The 23,492-nt window shown below is 46.0% G+C and overlaps 1 protein-coding gene across 1 annotated transcript in view; it reads left to right on the top strand.

Annotated features, from left to right (window-relative positions):
- Positions 1-13,130: 13,130 nt before the first annotated feature.
- ADGB (androglobin) overlaps positions 13,131-23,492 on the top strand; it is a 542,000-nt gene continuing 531,638 nt past the window's right edge. The window contains exon 1 of the mRNA XM_075596533.1: positions 13,131-13,351. Within this exon, the coding sequence (XP_075452648.1) occupies positions 13,272-13,351 (80 nt within the window). The 5' untranslated portion in view covers positions 13,131-13,271. The remainder of the gene's footprint in view (positions 13,352-23,492) is intronic.

Here is a 23,492-nt window from a genome sequence, read left to right as displayed (position 1 = left end):
CAGAAAAAACACAAAACAAACAGCGCATAACGCTCATAGTGTATTTAAAATATATAATGTGAGGCACAATAAACGGTAAGTAAACTGCGTACATCAAGGATGAATTAATGAAGCATTTTAAGGGACAAATTACCCAAGCACCAACCAGCATGAGGGGTTCCACATCTGCCACAGGGCGTTCAAGCCCGATCAATCTGTGGCTCAGTCACCAGTGGCGCCGAATGGGTAAATGGTGGGTAGGTCCCAGGTAAGCAATAACCCTCTTAGTCCTTCATAAAGGAGGATAGTAGCACAAAGTCGGTTCCACTGCGATAGATCCGGGCTGTACTGTATGCTGCCGCTACCTAGCTAACCACCCAGTTAGAGAGGGCTGGACTACATGTGTAGATATTCTCCAAAGTGGAGTAGGTTTTCTTTTGCTTATTTTGAATGTTTTGCTGTGTTAAAGGGACAGGCGCAATAAAGCCTAATTTAAGTTTCACTTTAAACGGTCTCCATTGCGTACCTCTGTACACGTCTCTTACAGTGGGCAAGACGTCTTTCTAATAGGTGACTTGTGTCAGTTGCCTCCAGTTTGAGCAACCCCTATATATAAGCAGATAAAACAGCGTATCGCAGGGCTGAAATACTATAAGCTCAATTGAGTTATGCATCAGTTGAATCTTGAGTTTTCAACAGTGCTAACTAAAATCGGTAATGGCTTCAGATTGGATGAATGCAAGCAAGAACTAATTGAATCGCATTTCTTCACCAAGGATGAAGCCAGCCGTCTATGTCCCATCGGAATACACCAGTGTTTGTGCAATAATTCCGTCAACACCTACAACCAATTTATCCTGAGTGCCGCCTCAGACAAAGGGCTTTCTCTGACGGTGGGGGTAGCCAGTCTTCATAAATAAAGGTGAAGCCCGACTAGTTACCCCTGAAAACCGTGAGTTCTTGGCAGCTTAGTAGCACCATAAGCCAGGGACGCTGTAATATATACCAAAAACCTGATCTGTTTGGTGTTTTACCTGTTCCCCATCCCCAATAAACATGAGATTTTGGGAGTGAGAGTTTTAGGTGGGATATTTGGGTCAAAATGTGTTTAGCTTGTTTGCAGGAGTTCAGGGGACAAAGTTACCGGTAGTCCCGTAATTCTCCCTGACGTGCAGGCATGATTTGCGTATACGCAAGGTGAATTACACAAGGGCTACAAGCCCAAGTATCCCAGACCAACTTCCCTCATATTTGAAGGTTCCCCAAAAGATATGTTTATTAAGACAGTGTTTTAATGTTTTATACAATATGTATTTATGCCTACACGGTCAGCCCAGGCATGTACATAGGCGCCAGGATGTCTGAATAGACATTGGAGTTCAAAGGAGAAAGGATGTCCAGAGGTGAGAAAAACATTTGGTAAGCGGGGAAGGGCAAAGTACTAGGTCCGGAGAACAAGGGGCACCCCGCTGGGGCACCTTTTGGACTGCAAGACCTGTGGAGCCTGACCATCTGCTCCACCTACCTCTGTGATTGACTCTCCCACCTTTATTACCCCAGTTCCTCCCTGGAATCATTGCTCTTCATAGCCTTTGCTAACCTAGAGTGGATCTCCTTGTGCTTGCTTTGTGTTTCTCAGGTTTTGACCCGGCTTGGCTTACTACTCCTCCTCTGGCTCTGAAACCCCGGCTTTCTCCTCACTACGTTGTCTCTCTCTCGTCCCTCGATCTCAGCTTGGACCTCGACCTTCCGGACCTCTCTCGACCTGACCCTCGGCCTCGGTATCTACCACGGTACCTCTATTCCGGATCCGGCAAGTATCTGTTTCTACAGCTTTACCTACTGGCCTGACATCACCTTTACCACACTCCTGAAACGCTCTCTCTGCTGCGGTGCGTGTTTCTATATGTCCCACCTCAGTAAAGGGACGGGTCTGGTCTGCGGGCAGCACTTCCGTGACATTATGCAGAGCCCATCAAACGCAGACCAGACTGAATTAGGCCAAATTCAGCAGAACCAAACCATGTCTAATCAAATCGCTGAATTAGCCCAACAGCTAACTAATCTCTCTCTCCAGGAGCCTCCACCGACTGGCCCTTCTCCTTTTCAGGCCGAATCTGCAGTCGCTGCTGTACCGGAGCCAAGGATCCCCGCTCCAAAACCCTATGCTGGAGATCCCCAGGCCTGACGCTGTTTCCTCAACCAGTGTGAGATCCAGTTTGAGATGCGCCCCAACATTTCTCACGGGTCGTAAGAAGGTGGCTTACGTATATTCTCTCTTGACTGGTGATGCTTTGGCATGGGCTTCCCCTATCTGGGAATTACGCCATGAAATAACACAAGATTATTCCCGCTTTAGATGTGAGTTCCAACAAATGTTTGACACTCCCGCTCGCCAGGATACGGCGTCCTTCTCTCTTCTCCATTTATCACAGGGATGCTGTTCTGTGGCCAGATATGCCCTGGAATTTCGTACCTTAGCAGCAGAGATACGTTGGAACGACGAGGCATTCATTGCTATCTTCTAATAGGGCCTGACGGATTCCGTGAAGGAAGAACTTGCCGCCCAATCCAGGCCAAAAGTGTTGGAGGAATTAATATCGCAAACCATCCGAGTATGTCAATGCCTCCAGGAGCGACGCTCAGAACGTCAACGACCTCGCTTTGCACCGTTTGTTGCCCCCTTTCCTATGCCGCTTCCAGCTCCCAGAAAACTTTCGTCCTTGTTGCCTGCACTGGAACCCCCTGAACCCATGCAACTTGGGGCTCAATAGACCCGGTCTTCCGACACAGCAACATCGCAGAAACCGTGGGCTTTGCTTCTACTGCGGATCCTCGGAACATCTAATTAGGAACTGTCCCCTGTGTCCGGGAAATGACCACACCCCGTGAGTAAAGTGGGGCTCTCCCTGGGTGCTATCTCTCCTCATTCCCTTCCCAAGGAAGAGCTTCCCAAGAAGCTTACGATTCCTGTCACACTTTCTGGTCCCACTTTCTGTACGTCCACTTCTGCCTTCATTGACTCCGGGGCAGGAGGGAACTTTGTGGATCAAGATTTCACAAAAATGAACAACATTCCTCTCACCAGGAAGAAACTGCCTATCGGACTAGAAGGAATTGACGGACGACCTTTCAATCCAGCCTTCATCTCCCTCGAAACCATCTGTGAGAATTCACCATACTTGTGGCCAAGGACCGTCTCCTCACCTCACTGGTCCTCCGGTGACAGACACACAAGATGCGCATTCCTCTGGTCCTGTGACGCGCGCGCGGACCTTGCGCAGTCTGTTCCGGCATCTGCAGACCCTGGACCCGCCCCTCACCTGGTTGTACGACACGGGCGCTCATCCAGCCTTCCCGCAGACGCGTGCGGTAAGCCCCACCCCCGCTCTGTTGATCAACAGTCCCAGTGTGGCAGTGACACATGCTCCAGGCTCCGCACCCACTCTGACGTCTCGCAGAACCGGTGTGGGAGTATCACACACTCTAAGCCCTGCCTCTGACCTCTGTGACATGCGCGGGCTGCAAGCAGCCTCCTACCTGATCAGGCTGCATCATAGGGCACACCTGTGTGCACCAGCAGCCTATTAGGTTACACTTCCTGGTTCCACCCCTGCTGGCTATTGGAGCCTCCTTTATATACCCTTCACTTGCAGCTTGCCTTTGCTGAGCATAGTCATTATGACGCCGTGTCTTGTTGCATTCTGTTCCTGATACCTTGCCTTGCCTGCCTGACTAACCCTTTGTTGCCTGAACCCTGCTAGTTACTTGGACTCCACTTCTCTCTACTCCTGATCCGGCTTATGTTGACCATTCTCCAGACTCCTATCCTGAACCTGGCTACATACCCCGACGATCCGCTACTCTCCAACCCTGAACCTGGCTATGCACCGCGACGATCCACTACTCTCCAACCCTGAACCTGGCTACGCACCTCGACAATCCGCAACTCTCCTCTCCTGAATCTGGCAAGTACCTCATTAATCTCACATCTCCAATCCTGACCTGGCCTGAACGACTACTCTACATTCGAGGCGCTCCCGCGTGGCTGTGGGTCAACGTTACTCAATTCCCTGCCTCAGCACAGTGGTCGCCCCTCACCTTGTCTTCTTCTGACAGACACTCTGAGACCCTTGCCTTGGACATTATCCATTCTCCCGAAACCCCAGTTACCCTAGGACTACCTTGGTTACAACAGCACAAACCTCGCATAGACTGGAGGTCTCGCAGACCCATACACTGGAGATCGAAGCCATGGACGAGTACATATGAGAGAATCTCGAAAAAGGCTTTATACGTAGCTCTTCTTCTCCCGCTGGGGCCAGGTTCTTCTTTGTCAAGAAGAAGGAAAATACGCTCAGACCCTGCATCGACTACCGGGGCCTCAATCGAATCACGGTCAAGAATCGGTACCCTCTCCCCCTCATCTCCAAACTTTTCGACAGACTTCAGGGAGCCAAGCTTTTCACGAAACTGGACCTTCGAGGGGCATATAATGTTATCCGTATTCGAGAGGGTGATGAATGAATTTCAATACGCGCAGCGGGCATTATGAGTATCTTGTTATGCCTTTCGGCCTCTGTAACACTCCGGCAGTGTTTCAAGACGTTATAAATGAAATTTTTCGAGATGTACTTAACTCATTCGTGATTGTATACCTGGATGATATTCTCATTTTTTCGAAGAACCTTCAAGATCACATCCAACACACCAGGCTCGTTCTCTCCCGCCTCCGCGCCAATCACTTACTGTATACGCCAAAATGGAAAAAATTATCTTTCATCAAGCTTCCACATCCTTCTTAGGATATATCATCTCGGATAAAGGATTCTCCATGGACCCCGAGAAATGTAAAGCCGTCCTCGACTGGCCACAACCTAATTCTCTCAAGGCCATTCAACTCTTCCTAGGTTTTTCCAACTACTATCGGAAATTTATCCAAGGTTTTTCGACTATTATTGCTCCCATCACAGCTCTCACTAAAAAAGGGTCCAATCCCTCAGTCTGGTCTCCTGAGGAAGTCTCGGCCTTCGAGAGCTTAAAGAGAGCATTTGTCTCGGCTCCCATTCTTCGTCATTCAGATACCAGCCTACCCTTCGTCTTAGAGGTTGATGCCTCGGATTGTCTTGCAGGAGCTGTACTCTTGCAGAGATCTTCTCCTCAAAACAAGGTACACACCTGTGGTTTTTTCTCGAAATTTTTTTCTTCAGCTGAGAGGAATTATGACGTGGGCAACAGAGAGTTACTGGCCATCAAGATGGCTCTTCAGGAGTGGAGGCACCTACTGGAGGGGTCTAGAGAGCCAATTTCTATACTCACCGACCACAAAAATCTTTTTTATATTGAGTCTGCACGTCGTCTGGGATCCCACCAAGCTCGCTGGACACTATTCTTTTCTAGGTTCGACTACACCCTTTCTTATATTCCTGGCACTAAAAATGTGAAAGCCGACGCTCTTTCCAGACAGTTTTCTCTGGTGGAGAGATCTGAAGAAGTTCCCGAGGCCATTCTACCCAGAAAACTCATTATTTCAGCTGCCTCGTTCGACATTCTGGACAAGATCATTGAGGCTCAGAAGCACATTCCGAGTGGTCTAGAGATACAAGAGGGAAGGCTCTATGCTGCTTCCAATTTCCATCCCAAGATCTTTGAGTGGGGCCATTCCTCCCATTCTGCAGGACATCCCGGCTTCAAGAGGACCCTTGACCTTATCCAACGCACCTTTTGGTGGCCTAATATGGCTAAAACTATTCAGAAGTTTACTAGTGCTTGCCCCATTTGTGCACAAAGTAAGGCCCTTCAACAAAAACCCTCTGGTCTACTGATGCCTTTACCTATTCCAGAATGCCCCTCATCCCACATCTCGATGGACTTTATTGCGGAACTGCCCAGATCCAAGGGCATGAATACCATCTTGGTGGTAGTTGATCGCTTCTCCAAGCAGGTACACTTCATTCCCCTCAAGGGTCTGCCCTCCTCACCAGCCCTGGCTGATATTTTTTCAAAAGGAATCTTTCGTATTCTCGGTATTCCCAGTTCTATTGTATCTGACAGGGGCTCCCAGTTTGTGTCCAGGTTCTGGCGAGCGTTTACCAAGAGTCTCTGCATTTCTATGTCTTTTTCTTCGGGCTATCACCCACAGATGAATGGCCAGACTGAGAGAGTCAACCAGACCTTGGAGCAGTACCTGCGCTGTTTTGTGTCCGAGACCCAGGTTAACTGGTCTGAATTGCTCCCTGTGGCTGAATTCGCCATCAATTCTTCGAAGAACGAGTCTATTCAAGAATCCCCATTCTTCGTAAATTACGGATTTCATCCCAGCCGTCTTCCCATTTCCATTCATTCCTCAGGAGTTCTGGCTGCCGACGAACGGGTCACTGTACTTCAAGACTCCTGGACCAAGATCCAGTCGGCTCTCCAGAAGTCTGCACAGAAGTTTAAGTCCCAGGCAGATCGACGTCGCCAAACACCCCCCAGATATAAACCCGGGGATAAAGTCTGGCTCTCTGCTAAAAACATCAGTCTGAAAACTCCTACTCCCAAATTAGGTCCTAAGTTCCTGGGCCCCTTCACCATACTGGAGCAAATCAACCCTGTGGCTTTCCGCCTCCAGCTTCCTCCAGCCATGTGGATACCTAATGTTTTCCATACCTCCTTGTTAAAGCCATTTGTGCGAACTACGTTTTTTCCAGATAATCTCTGTAGATCCAAACCGGTATCGGTCCAAGGACACGAAGAGTATGAAATCCAATCCATAGTTGACTCCTGTCTCTCCAGGGGGAAAGTCCAATTTCTCGTACATTTGGAAGGGCTACAGTCCTGAAGAGCGCACATGGCTTCCCCGTGGACACATCCACACTCCTAGTCTATTAGATCGTTTCCGCAAGAAGTTTCCACTGAAGCCTTGGAAGGATTGTCCTGGGGCCGATCCTCAAGGGGGGTAGGGGGCTACTGTAAGGAAGCAAGGCTCTCACTACCCCTCTTTACCTCTTCCAGGGACCGTCTCTGCTTCCCCTTCTCCCTCCCAGCGGTATTCCCTCCGCAGGCATGCTCCGTGTCAGCCGATGGTGACACACGCGGCCGCCATGTTTCCCGGGACACACGCAGGACAGCCTTACACTATGCGCGCTCCCGGCCACTTCACTGGCAGCTTGATCACGCCACCTGCACTCGCTCCAGCCGTACCCATGCCCCCCTTCACCTATCAACTTGCGCTCCACAGCACACCTCTGCTCCACCTACCTCTGTGATTGGCTCTCCCACCTTTATTACCCCAGTTCCTCCCTGGAATCATTGCTCTGCATAACCTTTGCTTACCTAGAGTGGATCTCCTTGTGCTTGCTTTGTGTTTCTCAGGTTTTGACCCGGCTTGGCTTTCTACTCCTCCTCTGGCTCTAAAACCCCGGCTTGCTCCTCACAACGTTGTCTCTCTCTCGTCCCTCGATCTCGGCTTAGACCTCGACCCTTTGAACCTCTCTCGCCCGACCCCCGGCCTCGGCATCTACCACGGTACCTCTATTCCGGATCCAGCAAGTATGTGTTTCTACAGCTATACCTACTGGCCTGACATCACCTTTACCACACTCCGGACACGCTCCCTCTGCTGCGGGTGCGTGTTTCTATACGTCCCACCTCAGTAAAGGGACGGGTCTGGTCTGCGGGCAGCACTTTTTGTGACAGTCACTACTAATGTGGATGTATCGGATAGTCTGGGAAAAAGCGCCTTGGGTACATTAGCTCACATTGAATACAACGAGGATGGGCAAGTTTAACGGCTATGGCTTGAGTTTCTTACGTCGCCTAAAGTCGGAAAGATGGCTCGCAAGAAAGCAGGTGCTTACATGCAAGCCAACAACATCAACCCATCAGCCGTGCCACTAACAAGACGAACTTCAAGTATATCGCTAAGCAACAACAGAACGATCACGGTTAAACAAAATCATTTCCCATTGATACCGGCTTGTGCTATTACAATACATAAATCCCAAGGAGGAACATTCAACGCGGTTGAGCACGATTATGAAAAGGGATACGAGCAGCAGTTAGTTTACATTGCTTTGACGTGAGTGACCGACATCAATGGACTTTACATCGTCTCGGCGAACGTTCAAAAGAAATTTTATCATGGACTAAGAAACACTAGGTCCACAATCGACCTGCAAAATGAGTTCGCCAGACTAGAAACCAACCGGCTACAGACAACGCAAGTATGAGGATCGGTCTTAGGCCCCGCCCCCGCGACAGGTCCCGTGACGATATGGGTGACGTGCTGCAAGCCAAGGAAGCTACGTGCAAGCGTCGCACTATCAGGCAAGGGGATACCACAGGGTTCAGGCTTAAGCCCTGCTCCCGCATCATGTCCCTAATGACTCAGGTGACGCGCCAAGCGCAGAGGAAACTATGCGCAGGCGTTGCACTACCAGGATCACACAAGGGGTTAATACCAACACGAAACGCTGACCCAGGATCACCCCTTTATCCTGCACCTGTGGCACACTCTGCCCACTGATGACCGATTGGGCGGATAAACTCCGAGTGGGCGGTTGTTTAAACTCTGGCAGCCGAGTGCAACCTGCTCATTGGCTGTCTGCCCATTATATGCTCAGCCAGCCCTCTGGCAAATTGGCTGAACATAGATCTTTGTTGCATAACATAGTGCTTATCCCAAGCATCCTGCTGCCTTGTGCGTTCTGCTCCTGTTCTCTCAGTGTTTTGACCACGGCTTGTACCTGGACCTCCGACTTCTCCAATCCTTGACCTCGGCTTGCATCTGGACCTCTACTATCTCTACCCCATGACCCCTTCTCCAACCCAACCACGGTGAGTATCATGACTATTCTCACTTCTCCAACCCTGACCAACCTTGGAGGTCGGTGTACCCTAACATCCCCACCTCGGCTTTGCAGTCCCGTCTTGTTTGTGGTGAGCACCCATTACAGTATACTCAGCCCCACAAACATGGATCCCGCTGTGGTGGGTCGAGTCTTGACCACGCACGCACGCCAACATGTTTGACAGACTGGAAAAATACCTGGAGCAAAATAACTAATGTATGGAGCTACTCCAACAGACGGTCCAATCCATTAGTGATCAGACACAATGTTCCTCTTTCCACTCTGTGTCTCCTGCGTTGCCAGTTCCTGCACCCATTCCTTTGGCCAAAACTTCCGAACCACGACTCCCTACACCCAACCGCTATGGCGGTGACCCACATGGCTGTCAAGGTTTTCTTAACCAGTGCTTCATCCAATTCGAACTGATGCCTTCTCATTTCATGTCTCAGCGATCTAAGGTGGCATATATAATTTCTTTGTTGATTGACGACACACTGGCGTGGACCTCACCTTCTGGGAACAAAGGCTGGACCTGACCAGCGACATTGCACTCTACCATCAGGAAGCAGTTCCATCATGTAACAAGATTTGTCATGCAATGAAAGATCAATCCTGTAACCAGACTTAACTGCGTAACTAGTATGTGTATTTTTTTGTAAATCAAGCTGTTTAAGTTCATTCTGTAAATAAATTACAATTTATTTTATCTCTTGCTTTGCTCAATCAAAGGATTTGGGTATTAAGGTGTTAAAACTGCTGGTCTCTGAATCTGATTCATGGGGTCTTGTGGAGCTGAACTGCGCTATTTTGTATATGGGGTCACCTCAGTTCCTGTGATATTTACCTTTTTATGTTACAGTTTCCGACGCACACACACAGTCACACACAGAGTCACACACGCATAGTCACAAACACATAGAGTCACGCACGCACAAACTCAGTCACACACATACACACACACGCCGTCACACGCAGTCACACGCGCGCGCACAAACGCAGAGTCACACACATACACACACGCAGATTCACACACATGCCGTCACACACACATGCAGTCACACACTCATACAGTCACACATGCACTCACACACACACACACAGTCACACACAAACACATACGCAGTCACACACACACGCAGTCACACACACACACAGTCACACACACACAGTCACACACAAGCAGTCACACTCACCAAGAAACACAGTCATCCAGAGTCACACTCAACCAGTCAAACACACACACAAGGAATGCACAGTTAGTATAAATATATGAGTGCCGTGAACGTGCGTTCTAAGTCACACTTCTTTGTGTTTTGTCACTGAAATTGTGTTTTGATTTTTAATTAAGAACATCACCATCACAAATACAATGTGTGTGACAAAAGACAAAGAAGTCTCACTTAAAATGTGTGTGCTCGGCACCCTCCCCCCCCCCCTTTCTTTTTTTTTGTAAATAACGAATCTGATCCAGGGGATCTTGTGGAGCTGAACTGCGCTATTTTCTATCTGGGTCACCTCAGTTCCTGCGATATTTACCTTTTTATGTGACCGTTTACGCCCCCCTTTGTAAAATCAATATGCCTGCCATCCCAGCCTCACTCTAGGCTAATAGGAAGCCACAATGTCACCAGAACATTCAAGCACCGCAGCCATCTTTGATTTTAACATTACATATTTCAGGAACTTGGGGGGTAGGGCAAGGGGGTGTCTCTGGAGTTCAGGATAATGTAGGTTCAGCAATCAGCTCCAGTAGCACCTACCCAGGTTCTGATTGTGTAAAAAAAAAATGAATTCCAAATTCAAACATAATCTACTTTAAAATTTAGCTTTATGACCAATAGCGCCTTTTAGTTTGTATAGACGTGTTCAGGTTGTTTTACTATAATTATGCTAATACTGTCCTCCAGTGAACGAAGCTATTAAAATCACAGAATCTCTCCTACATTTAGATGAGTTACATTTTTATCCAAATAACTGCCAATTTTCTTCAATGATTTGCTTTAACAATAACGAAACTGAGCACAAAGGAATCTTCAGGGCAAAGACAACCAATACCCTCCTTCTCATCTCTTCAGAGAAGCAACCTAAGCAGCAAAAATTTACAAATGTGAAGCAATCAGAAGTGTGGTGGCAGGTAGTTCTCGTATCTCAAAATCTGTCCTCCACTCAATTTGGTCATCCAAAGGCTGGGGATTTTCTCTAATAATTTGCCTTTGACTGTCACTCTATGACTTTCCTTAAGTGAGTTGAATTATACTGTCATGTGAGACTGTCCTTTGGTGTGTTTCCAAGCAGAAAGACTGTAATCCAGCTATGCATGCTGATATTCAGTGACTGAGATTGCCCCTCACTGAGCGGAGTTAGTCTATATATACTCTAATGCTGGGGTCTTCAACTAATTTTCCAAAGGGGCTTTCCCTCCCCCCCCAATTTTTTTTGGAGAATATGGCCCATAAACTTATTGTAATGTCATTTAGTTTACATTTTAGACTTATAAATTATTATAGTACATTTTGCAAGATTTTATAATACTGTACCTATCCAACCTATATTTACATTAACTTCACTTAAAAGATGAATTTCAGTATGAAAACATTGCACTTGAATTAGCAGTGATAAAGTTGAAGTGCCCTGTCCTAACGAGATGCAGTTCTTAATAAACTGTGCCAGATCATCTGCCCACACTATGGTCTGTAATATATTGCGCGCTGGTGTGAGTTCGGGTGGCGCTGCGCGTGCACGTGGCACGCACTTTTTGTTTGTATGTTGCCAGCGGTGAGGGGGCGTGGCTCTGTTGTCACAGTGTTAGGCGCACTGTGATTGGCTCGCGGCATCCCGTGACACGAAGCAGCGCGAAAAATAAAAATTTATTGTATTTGCTCTTATCTGCCGCGCCACCGCTCATGGCCATGCGCGCGCTCGTCTCGACTGTATCAACGTCAGCCTCCCACAGTCAATTATCATTGACGCACAGTAGTGCGCGCACTATATTACAGACCTTATAGAAAAATACAGCAGACCTGTCGCTAATTTTGTGTCTCTCTCTAATTTTGAGTCGTTTTCATTGATTTTTATCATCATGGTTCCATACATTTCAGTGGAGTCTCATTGATAGAAACCATTTAATTAACATTTAATTTTCTTGGGTCAAGAGCTCCAAATCTCACAGATTTTAATTTAAGGTCCTAGATACCTGGTGCAGAAGCAAAACTGTTTCCATGCCCAACAAAATAAAAATCACCAGCACATGTAGAAAACCTAAATAACTAGATAAGGGGGAAAGAAAAAATATTTTTCTTTGGTTCTTTTGCTTCTCATTAAATATATATTTTTGTCATTTAGTGAGTCATATATTCCTACAATGAGCTTAGTTCGATTTTTGATCAATGTGAAAAAAGTAAGTATAAGACTGTTATACTTTATAATTCTCAATAAATCATTGTTGGGGAGACTCCCTCATAATTTGCTGAAAATGTGTATATATATTTTTTCTCGCTTTCTCCCTGAAAAATAAAGGGTTTGTGTGCAGAGCACAATCATTTTAAGTGAAACTTCTTTTTCTTTTGTCACAGAAATTGTATTGGTGATGGTGATGTTTTTAATTCAAAACACAATTTCAGTGACAAAACGCAAAGAAGTTTGACTAAGAACACACACGCTCTGCACGCCCCCTTTTAGCTATTTACATTTCTATATTTATACTGTGAATTCCTTGTGTGTGTGTCTATCGCTGGTTGTGTCCTTTTCAGCTCATTTGTGGTGTTGGGCAGTGCCTTCTGCGGATGCGTGGCTTCAGGCTGCCCCTTCTGCGCATGCGCCAAGGCCTGAGGACCCTTCGGCGCATGCGCCAAGGTCTGCGGCTGCTTCTGCGCCGAGTCCCACGGCTGCTTATGTGCATGCGCCGAGTCCGGCGCCGAGTCATGACGTCACTTCCGTCACACTTTTTCGTTACAACCAATGAGATTTTTGCCAGGAAAGAGGGCTCACTTAAAAAAAAATCTTATCCCAATGGAAGATAAAGTGATCCCTTGCATTTTCATATCAAAATATATCACTGACAATATTGGTCAGTTATCAGTATGAATGTCCTACAAGGAACAAAACAGTAACCGAGTGAACCTATATACAGGTACATATATTCAACCAGACTGTCCTCCACTCCTTGAGGTTGATGTTACTTGGAGCCTGTTACAATCACTAGCTATGAATTCCAGTCAGCAATCTCCTAGACCTAGAGTACTGACTAAACCAACAACCGCAGGGGGCGCGCATTTGGGACACAGACAGGGAGAGATTGCTAGGTAGTGCGCGCATTGACCGTTCTGCGTACCCTAGCAACCAAGGGACGCGCCACCGGCGGCCTGAAACTGCGGCGCGAGAAGCCAGGGGAGCGGGTAACTTCTACAGCCGGCTGTATCGCAAGCGCAGTGACACACACACATACAGTGATCCGCCGCCATGTCCTTGAGACAAGCCAAGAAGAAGGAGTCAGGGCACCGCATGAACTCAGCGGCGGGGCAACAAACTCCAACCCGAGAGTAAGTGTGGTGATGATGATGGTGGGGGTGGGAGTTTGGGAAGTGCAATATATAGACATAAAACATACACACAAAGTGGTGCTAGAGTAATTACAGGGGACAGGGTCAGACATAATTGCTAATACAAATCCTGTGCAAAAATAGTACCAGATTTGGACTAAATGTCCCAATGCTTTTTAGAGAAGGGTAACCTAATTTAATTAATATTCCCATGTGATGTGCAAGATTGTGCAATACAGGGGCAAATAAATCATGCTTAGTTGGGAATTCATGCACACAAGTGAAGGCAGATACAGTATTATACACAAACAAACCACCACATACGTGTATATATATAGTACCTACAGTAATACCTCACTGGTCACTTTGCATTAAAATAACTTTTCCTGTTACTTTCAGTGATGGTGGTACAGAATCATCTTTCCAAAATGTCAAAAGGTTTGCACTTTAAAAGGTTCCTTTACACACACACACACACACACACACACACACACACACACACACACACACACACACACACACACACACACACACACGGTACATATATATATATATATATTTTATATACATATATATATATATATATATATATATATACATACACACACACGCGCACGCACGCGCTATTTTGAGAAGTATAGCTAAACAAACCCCAAAAAGTCAAATTGCAGGTTTGGGAATAAGGAGCAATAACACAATTACCGTATTTCCTCGATTGTAAGATGCCTTCGATTGTAAGACGCACCATCGATTTGGCCCTTACAATCGAGGAAAATTACTTTTTCACTTAGCATGTTTCAGGAGAGGTCCCATGTCAGCGGAGGATGAAGCGGGCGGCAACGACAGGAGATGTCCCACGTCTGCAGATGGTTGAAGATGGACAGTGGGTGGGTGTGCGGCAGCAGGACTGGTCCAAAGTCTGTACAGTAGGTGAATGAACATAAGAAGACAGCGGGCGTGCAGTGGGGTGCGGGTGCAGGAGATCATAATAGCAGGAGAGCTGAGCAGGAGCAGAGCGGCATAGAAAAACGGCTTGGAAGGTGCACACTGTAAACGGAAGTCAGACACCGGTCAAATTCCGGTGTTACAGTGTGCACCTCCCAAGCCATTCCCCTATGCCGCTCTGCTCCTGCTATTATGATCTATTAGCCGCCACCGCGCGCCCGCTGTCTTCTTATCTTCATTCACCTGCAGACTTGGGACCTGTCCTGCCGCCGCCGCACACTTTGTCCTCCGCTGACATGGGACCTCTCCTGAAACATGTTAAGTGAAAACAGGGGGCTAGTACTGTAGACACTTGAAATTTTTTGAAGTGAAACTTCTTTAGTGGCACCTCATTCCTAATGGGACAAAAATGAATTGTGGAGACAGAAATGAAACGGATGTGACGTCAAAGTGCTGACGTCACAGTGCTGGCAGATGAGGCCAGGCTGTGTTCTGGCAAATCACATGCGCCGCCGGCGCCGCTCCCCCCACACGGCCGATGACATATGTGGCGGCGGCGGTGGCGATAGCCGCCGGCGCCGCTCCTAACGGCCACCATTCCCCCCACACCGTTCCTCGCCCGCTGCCCGCGCCTGCTGACATGTAACTGCCACCGCTCCCCCGACACAGCCGCTGACATGCGGCGCCGCTCCCCCCTCTACCCGCTCAACATTTACTTTAACACTCCTCCACATCGGCAGCCGTCCCCCTCAACGCATGCTCTGTCCATGGCAGGTTTCTTGGGGGTGTGATTTGCAGAGGGCGCTGCTGCGAGGCAACCGGTGATTGGCTGTCGCGTCCCGCCGCTGACGATTGTTTGAGGGGCTGTCAGTCAGTTAAGGGGTCCCTTCATCCCCATCAGCCGGCACGGGCTCTGCGGTGCTGCCCGCCGTGGAGTACGCTGCTCCGTGGTGGGATAGCTATCTGAGGCCGAGGCTCCATCCCCTGTCCTGTCGCTCCTGCTTCGGTAACGGGAGGAGGGGGGTAACGGGACCACCGTGTCGCCGGTGGGGCTGGGAGTCCGCAGCACCGTGTCGCCGGGGGGGCTAGGAGTCCGCAGCACCGTGTCGCCGGGGGGGGCTGGGAGTCCGCAGCACCGTGTCGCCGGGGGGGCTGGGAGTCCGCAGCACCGTGTCGCCGGGGGGGCTGGGAGTCCGCAGCACCGTGTCGCCGGGGGGGCTGGGAGTCCGCAGCTCCGCCGGGGGTAGTGGGAGTCGGGAGGAGGGGGGTAACGGGACCACCGTGTCGCCGGGGGGGCTGGCTGCAGCAGGACACACAGCCGTGTCCGCAGCTCCGCCAGGGGTAGTGGGAGCAGGGGAGGAGGAGGGGGGGCACAACACAGAGAAAGAGAGAGAGACACATACACTGACTGACACACACACAGACTCACACACTCACTGACTCACACTCACACTGACTGACTCACACTCACTGACTCACACATGCACACACTGACTGACTGACACACACACAGACTCACACACTGACTGACTCACACTCACACTGACTGACTCACACTCACACTTACTGACTCACACTCAGACACTGACTGACTGACACACACACAGACTCACACACTGACTGACTCACACTCACACTGACTGACTCACACTCACTGACTCACACTCACACACTGACTGACTGACACACACACAGACTCACACACTGACTGACTCCCACTCACACTGACTGACTCACACTGACTGACTGACACACACAGACTCACACACTGACTGACTCACACTGACTGACTCACACTCACACACTGACTGACACACGCACACAAGCTGACTGACACACACGCTGACTGACACACACACGCACACATGCTGACTGGCACACACACGCATACACGCTGACTGGCACACACGCACACACTGACTGACACACGCACACACTGACTGACACACATGCACACACTGACTGACACACATGCACACACTGACTGACACACATGCACACACTGACTGACACTCATGCACACACTGACTGACACACATGCACACACTGACTGACACACATGCACACACATGCACACACTGACTGACACACATGCACACACATGCACACACTCACTGACACACATGCACACACTGACTGACACACATGCACACACATACACACACTGACTGACACACATGCACACACATACACACACTGACTGACACACAAATACACACACACACACATGCACTCACTGACTGACACACATACATACTCACTGACTGACACACATACATACTCACTGACTGACAAACATACATACTCACTGACTGACACATACACTGACTGACACATGTGTGCCGAGCACGCGCGTTATAAGTCAATTTCTGTGACAAAAGTCAAAGAAGTTTCACTTACTATGCGCGTGCACAGCACACACAGCTTTTTTTTTAATACATTGATTCTAAGACGCACCCCGATTTCAGACATGTGAAAATCGAAAAAAGGTGCGTCTTAGAATTGAGGAAATAGGGTAAGTGCCTCAACTTTAATCAAAAGCATAAGGGCACATATTCACTGGGAAGTAAATGTAATTTTGAATATAATTTAAATAAATATTAATATAATTTATCAGTGATTAGTCAGTGGCCTCATACTGAATATGACGGTCATTCCTCAGTTCAAGTCTACATACAGATCGCACATAACGTTGTTCTAACACAGCACAGTATGTCAGTTCACATATTCACGTGAGCCCTTAAATAACAGCGGTCGATGTGTGATCATACTAGAGGGTAAGGCGTGCCACTATAATTTTATTTCCATACCCGAGTACAACTGCGTTTTTGTATACAAACTTGCATTTCCTCTTTATTTTTAATGAAATTTAAAGGAGGATTTATTTTATAAACCGCCTCTCTCGACCTATTTATAATCTAAAAATATTGTCTAAAACATTCTAAAATTCAGTTCAATGGACCAGCATGCAAAATACTGTAGCAGTCTACCACTTGCCAATGGCTGGCCAGGTACAGTCACTTGAATGCTAAACTGACATTCCACCTCACCCTCATGTTCACCAATAATCCATTAAGAGGTCAATTAAATACTGGAAAACAACAAATTAAGAGATATGTTTCACATATTATTTTTGGGGGATCAGAAAAGCTGGCTAGACGTAAAACTGTAACGTCGCCTAACATAATTGGTAGGCTATTTAAAAAAAAATGGACAGTACGCTCCGATTGATCGTTATTTATGAAGCAACAATGCTACAGTATGGTATGTTTATAGCTGTTTACAAATCATTCATTACGACACAGGAAATTGTAATATACTGTATTAATAAATGCATCAGACATAAAAGTAATTTTTAGAAGAAAGTAATCGAGATCTGAAAATAAAGTCTAAACACTAATAACAGTCATAATAAAGCATATTCATTAAGAAAACAACCATAATTTAGTTCAGACTGTAGGTAAAAGGCACCCAAAGCTTTTAGTTTCCCCATGGTGCAATACATTTCCCTTGCAAGAAGAATTTCTACCAATTGCCACGTGTCTTTTTTTCTTCTTTTCTCTGCCTTTTCAAAATATAGTACACTGTATGTACTGGAATTATATATCCAGTCTCCAAAAATCTTTGGCCATAATAAGTTAAGCTAAGGCCTTGTTAAGTGCTAACGGGTATCTTCAAAGCTTACTAATACAGTGTTAAGTGCTATTTTCAGCTGTAACTAGCCCTTGCATTGCTATAACGGACATTCGTGCTAATGTTATGTAAAGGAGTTTTCCCTCTAACAATGCCTATCCACAGAGCTCTGTTATAGTTGTAGCCAATGCCTGGTCTGGCTACGAGTCTGCCCTCCCTGATATGTAAGTCCTGGTAAGTGCAAGCAGTGTCAGGCACCATCTTGCGTTTTCCCCCTCCATATGCAGCTTCCTTGAGTGACTGAGTGGAGGTGGGACAAGGTCTGTGTTCTGCCCAATCAGGGGCTCAGACCTTGTACCCCCTCCCCCCTTCTGTATTAGGGAAGAGGCAAACCTAAATTTAGTTAGTGAGTAATCTAGCTATGGAGTAAGTACTCTGAGTTGCTGTCTCGCCCTATGGGGTGGGACTATACGATCAGTCCCATAAGGGGGCTGTGAATAAGCAAGACCTAAATCCTCAGATCTGACCAAGGGACCATCCAGAGTTCTGGGACCCAAGACAATACTGTAAGTATGCATCCGGTATAACCCTTCATGCTGTATGCTGTGACTGAATAAAGATGTTCCTGCTTTACTACACTCCTGGCCTGAGTCTGCAGTCCATCAGGGGGGAGTATGTGATCGTTCTTTGGCAGGGACTGCCTCCAGCACTACTGGAGCTTGCTGAAGATGGATGCGCTGGCACCCAAAGAAAGAACTATGCATTGGTCTTCAAAAGCCTGTCCTGTTTCCCCAATACCATTGGCGAAACCTCAGCTCTCCTGCAAGCCAACTGGTAAAGAGCACCACTATACACCCAGTAACCGACAGATCTCCCATAGGGTGAGGGAAGCAGCGTTACATAGTTAACACAGGGATTTAACGATGCACTACTTGAGTCATATCTAAAGGTAGTGTTAGCTCCCTCCAGACACTGAAATATGAGAGATACAGTAGAGTCCTTTTTAATTAGAGTGCTGCCAGAGGGAACAGAAGGAGGCTCACGGCATGCAGCATCAAAAAGGTGTTTATTCCATAAAAAGTGGATCAAATGTCCCCCTTTGGGTCACAACAGGGGTCCACCAACGTGTTTCGGGCAGTATGCCCTTTCTCAAGGTGTACACAACACTATATGAAGCTTAAATTTATATCATAGCGCCGATCGCGCTATCTCGTGAAGTCACGGACAGTACAACCAATCGGATTGCATCTCCTCTTAGACGCGTTCCGATTGGATACTGGGATTAATTCTTGTGTTTTTTTGGTGTTTGGTTTTTTAAATTTTGGGTTTTGGTGTTTTGTTTTTGTTAATTCTGGTTTATTTTTGGTGTTTTTTTTTTTTTTAAATTCTGGTTTATTGGTGTTTATTTTTTTATTGTTGTTTATTTTTGGTGATTGGTTTATTTAATAGATGTGTTTCTTTTGGTCATTGGTTTGATTGAATTTTGTATTTTTGGTGGTTGTTTTTTTTTTTTAGGATGCCCATTGACTGCCATAGTGGCTAATCATACCCATATTATATGGGTATGTTGTACCACTGTGCCAATCTATGGATAGAGGGTGGGGGTAGTTGCCATGGGGAGGGTGGTTAGGCTTCCTGGGTGGGTAGCCAGGGAGTGGGGTTAACCCCTTAATTACTATAGCGGTTACTAACCGCTAAAGTGATTAAGGGATTAGTGGCCATTATTTTTTTTAATTATTGTAATGTTCCTGCCAACGGAGAACAAGAACGGGGAGGAAGACTAGGTTGCCCTTCATCCTGGCAGGGGTAAGTGCAAGTTTTATTTACTCTATGCTGGCTGGGTAATGTTTTATTTTTAATGGGCAAAATCCACTATTATCCATATCTGGATAATAGTAATTTTGCCCATTACTGTACTGTATTTGTTAGGGGGGGGGGGGGTTGTTGGGGACACAGGGCGTGGGTGGGTTGTGTATTGGTAGGTAGTAGGTATTTTAATGGGTTTTTGGGGTAGAGGGATTGGGTAAAGGAGGTACTTGGCCCAGGGTGGATGCTTAGGCCTACTGTGATGGTAGCGGGAGGGGGGATGGGTTAACCCCATTCATTACCATAGCGGTTTTCACCGCTATGGTAATGAAGAGGTTAACTCCTCCCGCAACCTTCCCGGTAGGCCTATTCACCCACACTGGGCCAACACCCCCTTCACGCACCCCCTCTGCCCCCAACAAACCAGCTCCGGTGCCTTAACTCCTTCATTGCCTTAGCAGCTAGCCACAAAGATAAGGAAGCTGCTTTAATATAATCTTTACTAATAGTGTACGGAAACAGAGGTTCTCCTGAGCTGAACCGCATTTATTTCAGGCTCGCAACCCCCTACTTCCTTAGATACATACCCCGTTATGTGGTGCCGGTATCTCCTCCAGTATTATATCCCCCGGGTGTGTGCCATGGGAGATTTAAACCTTGCGGGGATACAGGCACCCCATACCGTGGCCTTTATCTCGGGAAGTAGGGGGTCCCCGAGGCTGAAATTAATGGCTTCCAGGCTGCAGTTCAATCAGTTGACGATCGATAGGATTTATAGCGCGATAACACTTCGTTTTTAGTTTTTCAAAGTCGTTCGATGCTACATTTTTTTTTACCGAACTTTAAAAAAATCTTGTTTTTTCTTAGTGAATACCATTTTGACCCACATGTTTTATAGCGTGATAAAACAATGCAAAGTCGATCGGCAATGCACTGATTTTATCACTGTTTCGTGAATAGGCCCCATAGTATTTTTTGCAGGGGCATGTTACCAAATAAATTACATTTTCAACATTATAGTTGATAAATGTAAGGATTCTGCTCGATCCGTGCTGGGTTTTCACTACAGTCCAGGTTTTCTGTCTCTCCTGCCCTTTCTGCTCACTGTGGCCATTTTGGGTACTGGTAGTCTGCTTTATAAGGCTGCAGTTCCTGGTGGGAATCGCCGTGCAAAGTTCTGTTTGCTGCAGCTCCGTTTGATCTTCGCTGTCACACATTACCCTTTCGCCTATTTGGAATCCCTGTTGCTGACCCCGGACTTTGACCCCGACCTCGCTGCCTTCCACCTGCCCTGAACTTTGCCTGTCGCCTGGACTCGGCACCTCTGCCGCCTGCCCTGTGCCTGTTGCCTGGATTCTTCACCACGGCCACCAGCCCTGACCCCTGCTTACCGACTACAAATACTCTTACAGGACTCTGTCCTTGGGCTCTGGTCGGTTATTCTGCATTCCTACCTCAGCCTTGCGGGTCCGCCTCCTGATTCGAGATGAGCACTGTCACAATAAAATGTTCAATTTTATGTTTCGATCAAATAGGTCCCTTTAAAAAAAAAAAAAGTGGGGGGGGGGGGGGGGGGGGTTGGATGCTTGGGGGAATTTATATGCTCCAGACTATTCACATGGAAAAGAACCATAACTTTTCAAGGTTCCCCGTTTATTTACCACAGTAATGACTGTTAACTAATTAATCTTTTATCTTTTTAATCTCCTATATGTTATTGATTGCAGATCTGAAAGGAAAGGTTTAATATCAGCATCCATTCTTTATATATGTCAATATCTACAGAATATATTTCTTTCTTTCTCCTGTGAATTGAAGGTACATATCGGTCTCACAATATTGTGTTCATTTAATTTGAACTTCTTAAATAATAGATCATGTATGTCTTTATCTTCAGCTCTATCATAGACTTTTGTTAAGATGTTATGAGCATCGCCCCTCTCTTTAAAGCAGAATTCCATCTAGCCCTGAAATATGGATTGGCCGTCTTATACATAAGTGGCCTTGGATGGGCACTGTTCACCTGCATTAGAGTATTTACTGAAATAGGTAGGTTTTCTATACAGTGTGGTCAGAAGAAGATGATTATCACTGGATCTTAACATTGTTAGATCAAGAAATTACATTTGATCTCTGAAAATTCAAAGTTAATTTTAAATTAAACTCTATTGAGGGGCCAGTTCACGAAATGAAGATGTTGTCTTTGTATCTGAGCCACAATGAAATGTGGTTCATATACATGGATAGCTCCTCTAAACAACCTCTTCCAATCTTCCATCAGCCTAAAAATAAATTTGCCTATAAGGGTGCACACTTTGCTTTTATCTGTAAATTATATTGATTATTAAAAATAAAATAATTATGTTGTAAAAAAAAAATTAACATTTGTATTAACAATTTATTGTGTAATTGGAAATAATTTCCCCTAGTTTCCAAGAAATACTCTGCTGCATATTTACCCAATGAATGCCGGGTATTGGAATAAAGCGATTCTACAGCTATAGATACCAACAATGTGGCATCTTCAATTACAATGCCATACACTTTTGTTAATAAATCGGTGGTATCCCTCAAAGCGCGTTGGTCTTTTACAGATTGCTGTAAAAAATAATTGATACAATTACACATTCTCCAGAATTGATCCCATCATCAGAACTATTGGGTGACTTGGTGGATCATTTAAATCTATATGTACCTTTGGTATAGCATAAAACGTTGTTACCACAGAATGATCAACCTTCAAAAATTTGTTCTGCTTTAAAAAAAAAAAAAAAAACATATTCTTTAGTACTTTCACTTACTACTAGTTCAATTAATTGATCCAGTTGATGTTTCATGCAATCTATTGGATCATACTGTAGCTCAGTTTTTTATAACAAATTTAGTTTTTCAATTATGTATTCACCTGATTTTCACACAATGCAGGCAGTCCTCGTTTTACAACGAATGGCTTATCCAACGCTATGCAATCTATACCTATGTTAATTTTTACAACGCCAAAACGTCTTATCCAATGCTCTTACTACGCTTTGCAAAGTTGTTTATGTGTATATAATATATATATTATACTATATAATATATTATATTTTTATATTATATTATATATTATGTAATATTATATATATAATACAGTATATGCTCTATATAATTTATGTGTATGCTGCCCCCGAGATATTAAATGACTCCAAAATGCAGATAGTGAATTTGTCTGATATTGTCCTGAATGAACATCACCACAAACTATCAGTAAAGGCCTATCATACTGACCCAAAGCTAGCATAGACCTATTCGAATGGGTAAAGGACACTAATTTATTTGGCAGAAAACTCAAACTCCATAACTTCTTCCGTATGAGGGAAATAAGAACTGCCAACTCCCTTGAAGTGCCACCCATGGATACCCAGGATATGGAGGTATACCAGAATCTAGAAGCCCTACTAGAAGAGCGTAATAGAACACTGGGGGAGGGCCCGTATACTGATCTACACCCTAAATCCAAATTCATACCATTCAGTGAACAATTTGCCAATATTGACGTGTTCATAGACCTGGTCACAAGAGACCTGGAACACTTAAATCTCGGCCATATACCAGACAATCTATCAGTCTCTGAAAGTAAAGCTCTTAAAGAATTGGTAACAAATGAAGACAGTCATTAAACCTTCAGACAAAGGAGGGAACTTAGTGATTCAACGTAGCTGTGACTACAAAAAAGAAAATCTGAGACTACTGGTGGACCCTACTTGCTATGAAATAC

The sequence above is a fragment of the Ascaphus truei genome, chromosome 4, assembly GCF_040206685.1.
Source record: "Ascaphus truei isolate aAscTru1 chromosome 4, aAscTru1.hap1, whole genome shotgun sequence".
Classification (NCBI taxonomy): Eukaryota; Metazoa; Chordata; class Amphibia; order Anura; family Ascaphidae; genus Ascaphus; species Ascaphus truei.
This window is presented reverse-complemented; position numbering and strand designations above follow the sequence as displayed.